This window comes from Seriola dumerili, unplaced genomic scaffold (assembly GCF_002260705.1).
Source record: "Seriola dumerili isolate Sdu_G_001 unplaced genomic scaffold, Sdu_1.0 BDQW01000248.1, whole genome shotgun sequence".
Lineage (NCBI taxonomy): Eukaryota > Metazoa > Chordata > Actinopteri > Carangiformes > Carangidae > Seriola > Seriola dumerili.
This window is the reverse complement of record NW_019174503.1, coordinates 153,813-162,390: the sequence shown is the minus strand read 5'-3', so window position 1 is coordinate 162,390 and position 8,578 is coordinate 153,813. Positions and strand designations below refer to the sequence as shown.

Here is an 8,578-nt window from a genome sequence, read left to right as displayed (position 1 = left end):
ATGCCAGCTCAAACATTCATAATGCAGGTAAACAGACTATCTACTGTAGGTACTTATGGAGTGATCAACATTACAATGATTCGTTATGTGCTACTGACATATTTTCCTATCTGTTTATTTATGATCCTGTTGTTAGAATACATAAAAACATTCTCAAACATACTAAACTCATTGGGCTTACCTTGAAAACGTACTGTTCAATGGTGAACAGCAGGAGCTGATGCGAGGAAGGAGGACCATAGAATACATGAAACATGCTGAGGGCTGTAAAGCCTCCCATGTTATCTTCTTCTAACCTCCTATGGTACTGTTTGAGTCGATTCAGGAATTCTTCTGGCTTCTAAATGCTTACAATAATTACTCAGTCATATAACTGGGCCACTCCACAACCAGCTTTGAACAAAGTTCATGAGTACAAAGAACCAGAAAAATCAATTCAGTTTACTACTAGCTAGATACAATATATTCTATAACTTTATAGTCATAGTGGATTCAATCAGTAAACCAGTCGCCAGTCAGTCAGTCATTCCAAGTACATAAAATAGACAACCATAAATGAATTTTAAAGAGAAAGTGCTGGCTATATTGTCTTTGTACTTATTATATTTGTTATGAGTGCACCATAAGGCTAATATTTTTGCTCTGTCCTCCTAAAATGTGGATTAGGTTTATTAACAGTGGTTCTACAGTGATGCCCCGATTTGCTTTTGAAAGACTCCTTTATTGGCGTGGCATGCATCGACTTTGGCTTGTGCAATCAGCTCATCATTTGACTGAGAGACCACAGATCCAGCAGGTTAGATCAGTATCTTGTGTTTGCCGGTTGCAAGACCCAGTAGAGTAAACACACATACACAAGGACAAGTTACATACTGTTCAGTGACCAACTAACAAACAAAAATGAACAAATGTGATCCATTTAATAGAATGTTTTGCCTGAAGTTAGTGAGGTGTGATGCACAGCGTTTTTCTATGAATACCAATATGATGCATTGAGCACTTGATAATTGTTACTGTCACTTGCTGATATGTACACTAATTGTTTTTGTGTTAGAATTGCACTGCAACTGCACACACACAATCAACATGTAGCTCTAAATACTGGTTGAATTAAGACATTAACTGCATGTGACAAACAACAACAGAGTTACAAAGTGCTTTTTTTATTTTGATTTTGAATCTGCATTAAAAAGACAAACACAATGTCGTATCACAAGCAACGGACATTAAACAACAAACAGCAGAGGACACAGCAACACAAAATAACATCTAATGGGCCTTGCACGTTTCAGGGATGTTCATGTTGAGGTTGACCAGGTTGGTGTTTTCAGATGTTCTTTGCCCAATGGATCTGACAATGGCTTTAATATTGTTAACCACAGATTGGTGGTAAACTACACAGCTATACACCATGTTATTGTTTTTCCACTCATCAAGGCCGAGTGATAACTGGCCATAAGCAGAATAGGATCCATTGTTTTTTACAGGGTTTGTGGTACTGAACTTGTATTTTGAGTCTGAGGCTGCCTCGTCATCAACAAGCCAAGACACGAAAACCTCATGAGGGAAGAAGTCTTTCACATAGCAAGTCAGGGTCACTGTTTCTGTTCTANCTCATCAAGGCCGAGTGATAACTGGCCATAAGCAGAATAGGATCCATTGTTTTTTACAGGGTTTGTGGTACTGAACTTGTATTTTGAGTCTGAGGCTGCCTCGTCATCAACAAGCCAAGACACGAAAACCTCATGAGGGAAGAAGTCTTTCACATAGCAAGTCAGGGTCACTGTTTCTGTTCTAGTGTGTTCTACTGGTGGCAGCATAAATACTGAAGGACGCTGAGTCTCTCCTCCTGTAAGCATGAAAGAACAATTAGGCCTCCTGCCACATATAAAAGTGCCTACATTACATTAAGAAATCTCTGCTATAAAATACACCTAGAAATAAGATTCATAATGTGTTTGATGTCAGAGAAGAAGAATTAAACACAGGTTTTAGAGCATAATTGCTGAACAGTCTTACCGGTATTCCTTTCATAGAGTTTCTTGAGTGGTTCCTGGAAATTTTCATGTTCAACAACACAGTTGCGCTTTACCCCATTGCTCCATTCGTCATATGAGATGTCAAGCGGAAGGCTCAATGGTTTTCCATTGAAGGGGCCCTGCAAGGCTCCAGTCATTTCGTTTCCGTACTGGTCCTCCCAAAAAATCTTGTCAACACCTTGCTCGTTGACTTTACATGTTATAGTTCCTTTTCCATGTAAAAACAGATCCTCTACTTTGGGGCCTTCAATCTTTATCTCCACATCTGGTGCATTACATTCTGGAGATGCTGAAGGAGATATTAATGAACAATTATTGAAATGAAAAGGCTGAAAACCATTGAAATTTAAATGAACTTCATGTAAAATTTTCAAAGAAAATTCTGAAATTTACTTACTTCTTTTGTTGTAGATCACAGATGAATTAGTGAATTGATATCCGTTATCCTTTTTCCCCTTGAACTCGCATGTAAACTCAGTTTGAGGAAGCAAATCCTGGGATGGCACTGTGAGAAAACTTGCTGCACTGTACAGCTTAGTTCCATTCTTCAAATTTGTTGTAGTTGGCGTTTTGATCTCGTATATTTTGTTGTTGATTTCCTCTCCACTTTTCAGCCATTTGATGTCATAATCTTTTGGTGAAAAATCTTTAGCATAGCAGGAGAAGGATGCCTCCTTTTCATCATTAGAGGAGGCCAACACTTTAAGACTGATTGGCAATTGAGACAAAACCGCTGAAAAACAAACACATACACAAATATATATATGCAGAAGCAGAGAATGACTTGTATATATATATATGCAGAAGCAGAGATGAATAAAGTGCTACAATGTTCATGTAATCTAGAATGACTGTTTATTAGAATGTAAGTGAGTTCATGACTTTTTTGTACTATTGTATGTTATGCAACTTGCACACACAAATGCACATATTGATCACACTCCTCAAGTTAATTGTAACTTTATACTAAAACACAGAAAGAATCAAAAGGAAAACAAGATTTCAAAGTTAAAAATATACATAACTGAACAACAGATCTTTAATGCTTGCTTCTGCATATACATTAATTTTTCATGCAAGCAAACAAAGATTTCATGTTAATTATTAATTATTACAACTTAATGATATCGACATACAGTGAAAGTGGTGGCAGACAGAGATTAGGGAGAAATGGAATTATGCAGACAAACGGAAAGAAGCAGAGCACACTGCAACAATCTGTTCTTAGTCAAGTGCAGAGGACATATAGTATATTAGTAAAAAATAAAAAAGACAGAGTTAGAAGCTGAATATACATGAGCAAGCTTCAGCCTTCTCAGTCCACCTCATTGTTTGGTTTGCGTGCTAGGACAACTAGTTATGAAATCCATAATAGTTAATGATATATTTTCCTTTTTAATTTGTAAAAGTTGTATTTCATTTGTCTGCTGTCTTATATGTTAATGTTTCCTTCAATTGACAGGTTGGAGTATAGGCCTATTTCTTTTTAAAACAGTTATATCCCTTAGTACAATTATTTAATTTTGTCTTTTTTTTTCTTAAAACACTTTGAACTACATTTATTGCATGACTTGTGTTATAGAAATATAATGATATATAATTAAATATAATTACAATTATCAAAAACTTGAATTAGCAGTTTGATATAAGGTCACCAAATTATCTTATATAAAACATGCTGCCATGTAAGGTTACACATTTGTCCTCATCAGAAGTAACGTAGTAGTACTTGATTAGAGGAAAATTATTTGTACTGAAAAATCTAAGCCTGTTTTCGAGTAAGGGTGTTCTGGTTGATACTGTGTTCTATTTCAGTTTTCTTGTAATAGCCTACCAATGATCAATTATCAGTTACATTATGTAATGAATACATTTAATTTTATAACATTAACATTGTTGCACAAATTTAAAATATGTTAACAGCTCTGCCATGTAAAACTACTCAAATCAACTACTAAAAGGCATTTGTATAGGGATTAACATAGGTCTTACTTGGTGGTTTAAGTATAGCTCCATCAGTTCCCGCAGGATGTGTAGCAGTACACTTGAAATTTGTCTTGTCATTCCAGTCCTGTTTTCTCACTTGGATCTGACTGACTCCTGTGTAGACATTTCCTTTCTGTACAGGAGGGTACTGAATGAAGTCCGTCAAGGCAGCCCCATTTTTGTCCCATGTGAAAGTCAGTGAGGAAGGTGTGAAGCCGGTGGCAAGGCAGCCAAGATTGACCATGTCTCCAGTTCCAGAGCCACATGGCATCAGAGGAAACACAGTTGGAGCAGTTGATGTTGCTAAGAAAGGAAAAACAAAAGTGTGATTGAAATACCAAGAATATAAACATAAGACATTTTTAACTGAACATTGGATAAAACAGACAGAAGTCAACTGAGCTGATTCAGCAGTGTAAAAAAGCTCAGCATGTGAGGCATTACCTTCAAAATGTTGAATGTGGAAATTTTAAGTTACCTCCATAGACAGATCTTTATGTTTCTCTATCCCATTTATTTAGAGTTTTTTTTGTTGCGCCAAGATTAACCTCCCTCAATAATATTATTTGTGGTAATTATTCTAGATACAAATCGGTAAAATACTTTAAATACATAACTTTGACAATATTCATTAATAAGTTTTTGAATTTGAAGGAAGGAAGGTGAAAAGTCAGTAAACATTCATTAACTGAGTTGATGGCATATTCTGAGAAAAATTTATTATTTTTGTTCAATTTCAGCAATTCTGTATGAGATTAAATAGCGTTCTTACCTGATGAAACGGTTACCATTGTACCCTTTCCCCAGTAGTCAAAAGCACCGTAGTAGCACAGTGCTGAATCTACTTAGCTGTTAGTATGAAAAGGCTACAACTACTACTGCCGAGCGCAAAAAAGTCTACCATAACATTTATTTAATCCAACTGTTATAAAATCCACTTTAATGACCTAAAACACATTAGTCATAAATGTCAATCATTGTGTTCTACTGAGATTATCGCTGTTTGACTTTTTACAGTACATGTTTTAAAACAATTCCCTTTTGAACTGAGACTTGACATGAGGAGAAGTTACAATATAACTTAAACATGACACTTCACAGTCTGAAATATATCGTACTGTAGATTTTAAATGGTACAAATCTTACCTGATGACACAGTTACCATAGTGCCTTTTCCCCAGTAGTCGAAAGCCCAGTTGTCACAGTTAAGAGAGTCAATTCACACTTCTTACAAAAACTCATTACTCTAATAACCCATTCCTTTATGCCATAGAGTTTGGTTTCAGCAACAGTTAAAACCAAACAGAAATACACACCTGTTGATCGACTTTAGTTTCAACTGAACTAAAAAGCCAAGAGTTTTAAACTTTTGTCAAATTCTTTGTCAGGTTAGAAAATACTGTTGGCTGTCTCATCACTGGCCAATGCTTGTGACTACATGAAAATGATGATATAAATTTTAATGATGTGATTAGGAATTTCATTTTCTAGTCAGAAACGATAAAATTACATACCTGAGGTGACAGTGACCATAGTGCCTTTTCCCCAGTAGTCAAAACCATAGTCACAGTCTAGCAAATCATTAACCACTGCATACGAAAACCTATTCCCAAATATCTACCCTGACCATGGTAGGTTACTTCATGACAATCTACCATCTGACATATTTTCATTGGCTTTGGCAAACAAGTTCCAGTTTAAATTGAGTCTACCGATTATAACACTTTAACATTATTACAGAAATTAATGACCTGAAAGGTGTCAAAGCTGTATTTCTTAGAAATAAAATACTGAGTTTTAGAATCAAAATAAAATAGAGAAAAAAGCTTCGCTTACCTGATGTAACTGTGACCATCGTGCCTTTTCCCCAGTAATCAAAAGCAGCGTCACAATGTATTATGTCAACACATCCAACATACAAAAACTAGCCTTAAAGAGGTTTTTGATTCCACTTTTCTGTAAACATGCTACATTAAACAGTGTAAATATTACATTTGAAGACAAAAAAAATCATTTTACCTGATGTGACAGTCACCATTGTTCCTTTCCCCCAGTAATCAAAAGCATCGTCACAGTGTAATACGTCAACACATCCAACATACAAAAACTAGCACCTTAAAGAGTCTTTTGATGTCACTTTGCTGTAAATATGCTACATTAAACGGTGTAAATATTAAATTTTCAATATGAAGACAAAGAAAGATTATTTTACCTGATGTGACAGTCACCATTGTTCCTTTTCCCCAGTAGTCAAAGTAGTAGTCACAGTGACAGGTTTCAATAGCACTTTAGTGCAAAAATCTTTCACAGCTTGTATCATCCAATAAATTATGATACTTAATCAGTAAAGTATTGTATATATCTAAACTTTTAACTGATATTTTGTATTTTCTGCAAATTACATCCTAGTTTAAGTAGTTTAAACCAACACAAATTTAATAATAAACCAGGAAAATATTGAATTGTCTTCATTGAAAATAGATTGATTGTTACTCACCAGAAGTTACTGTGACTTGCGTCCCTTTCCCCCAGTAGTCAAAGTAGTCATCACAGTGACATATTACAATCTGCTCCTAATACAAATACTTAAAATGCTTTTTAAACCAAGGAACGTAAACAGGTTTCACTGACAAAGCAGTTTTCACTGTACCATTTATTAACCATTTCCCTTGAGATATTCAGTTCCTGAGGTCTGGTTTATATAAAATTAAGTGTGTTTCCCAACGGTTAGTGAACACTTCCTCTTTGTCAGACTCTCCTGTCAGCTCCAGTCCTTGAAGCATGCACCTCACACAACCAGATAATACTAATTCAGCTGAATCTAGTTTAAGTATTAAGTGACATTATTGTCAAGTTTTAATGTATAGTAGAACACAAAAGTTTATATTCAAGTGTCAAATTTTAATTTCAATAGATCAATTACATGAATTGATAAAAGAAATTAAGGCATAAAATTAAAACAGAAAGAGTTGCCGTTTGTGATGTGCTTGCAAAGTGCTTGCAAAGATTTCTCTGGGAGTTTGCATTAGCAGTTTCCACAAGGATGTGGTTGTTTTCTCAGGTTGGTAGCTGTACTCAGTTGAATTCTGAAGAACAAAATAATTTAAGTCAATGGTATAGTACAGTTTTAAAGTCTGTATCTATTTCATTTAAATTTAAATGCTGACTAAATTTAATAAATGCCAATATTTGCTGAATATTAAGTAAAACTTGCAAATTCAAACTCCTGACCTAAAGGCAAATGAGAATACTGTTAGCATTATGAGACCATCAAGTAAGTTTTCTGAAGTTATGTGGTTGTGCAGCAGCAGAAACACACCTGTAGTGTGCGATTACTGAATTACTTTACTGAAATATATAATACTTGAGGGTGTAATGATGGATTGTGATGATGCATTATTATGAATTGTATATACAATTTCATCAGTTTGATGAAGTTTGAGAGAAATTACATTGGCAGTGTTAGTTGCAGTGTAATGGCCCACTCCATTTATCTGACCTCACAGCCTTGCAACTTATTCTATATATAAGATTTTTTCATCGCAGCCCAAAAGCCACTCAAATACTTTGCCAGAAACAACAGCTCCTAGCTTTGCCATTCCACAAGCTCAGGATGTGTCCAACTCCACTTCCCCATCTCTCATCACTGGTCTGGACGACTCCAGCTCTTCGTTTCAAGTTGGCAGCCCGCCTGACACCAACTCCTTGCCCCTTGTTGGTGGCTTGGTCAACACCTGTTCCTAGTTTCCAGTCCACAGCCCGGTGGGCTGGCAGTCTGGCCAGCTCCCGCTGCCGATCTCCCATTGGCCGTCTGCCGCCTCCAACTCCTGATAGTAGTAGTAGTAATAGTAGAGCTCCAATCGCTACACAAAAAAAACATTAATACAATGATACAATACACCCCAAAGTACAGTGGATTGTTTTTTATGAAAAGTTTCTCAACCTGAATTGTGTTTTCTCTCTCCTCACAGTGGTTAGCAGCATATTAGCAAAGGATGTGTGCTTTGACTAACTGGGATTTCAAACACTAATAACTCATCAGAAGCTGTCTCCCTCACATTCACAGTCAGGATTCTAATAAAAGAACAGCTTCTTAGCATTGATACATAGAAATTATCAAGGTTTTAAGACTATTCTGTGGCATTTCCTATCATCTGCAGCATGTTCTCGAGATGTTTTCAGGAGGAGGTCTCAAGGGGAAGTGCTGGGAAACGGCTAACGTTAGCGTTAACCTGTGCCAAAACAGCATTACATAACTTTAACCCAGTCTGGTCCTATGTGGGGGAGAAAAAAACAGCGGCAGAGAGAAACAGACTTACCTGCGTTTCGGGAGTGCCAGTTGAACTTGTGGAAGCCATTGCCTAGGTATAAAGTCCTGTCAGGCTTCTGAATGTATATAAATTACACAACACATCATTATACAAAAATATCAAAATTAATTGAGATAAGATTTTTTTTTGTTTGTTTTACTTTTTAATGCCTGTGTTTCATTTTTCTTCAAGACCTATCGAATAGTGTGGGATGGAGAGATAAAAAACCCTTATCAAAGGGTC

The 8,578-nt window shown here is 36.0% G+C and overlaps 1 protein-coding gene and 1 gene segment (V, D, J or C); both read right to left on the bottom strand.

The window, feature by feature from the left end:
• Positions 1-8,578, bottom strand: part of LOC111229941 — a 151,097-nt gene that overhangs the window by 15,882 nt on the left and 126,637 nt on the right. The window contains 1 exon segment of the C gene segment in view: positions 6,238-6,283. Coding sequence covers positions 6,238-6,283 — 46 coding nt within the window.
• LOC111229939 (immunoglobulin mu heavy chain-like) overlaps positions 1,169-8,578 on the bottom strand; it is a 56,246-nt gene continuing 48,836 nt past the window's right edge. Inside the window, exons 3-8 of one of the 2 annotated variants that reach the window (XM_022756466.1) lie at positions 4,798-4,849; positions 4,032-4,328; positions 2,437-2,772; positions 2,020-2,328; positions 1,767-1,849; positions 1,169-1,581 (exon numbers count right to left, since the gene is read on the bottom strand). In XM_022756466.1, the coding sequence (XP_022612187.1) occupies positions 1,270-1,581; positions 1,767-1,849; positions 2,020-2,328; positions 2,437-2,772; positions 4,032-4,328; positions 4,798-4,849 (1,389 nt within the window). In that variant the 3' untranslated portion in view covers positions 1,169-1,269. Of the gene's footprint in view, positions 1,582-1,766; positions 1,850-2,019; positions 2,329-2,436; positions 2,773-4,031; positions 4,329-4,797; positions 4,852-8,578 lie in introns of both variants that reach the window. The other variant, XM_022756467.1, reaches the window with a different exon arrangement.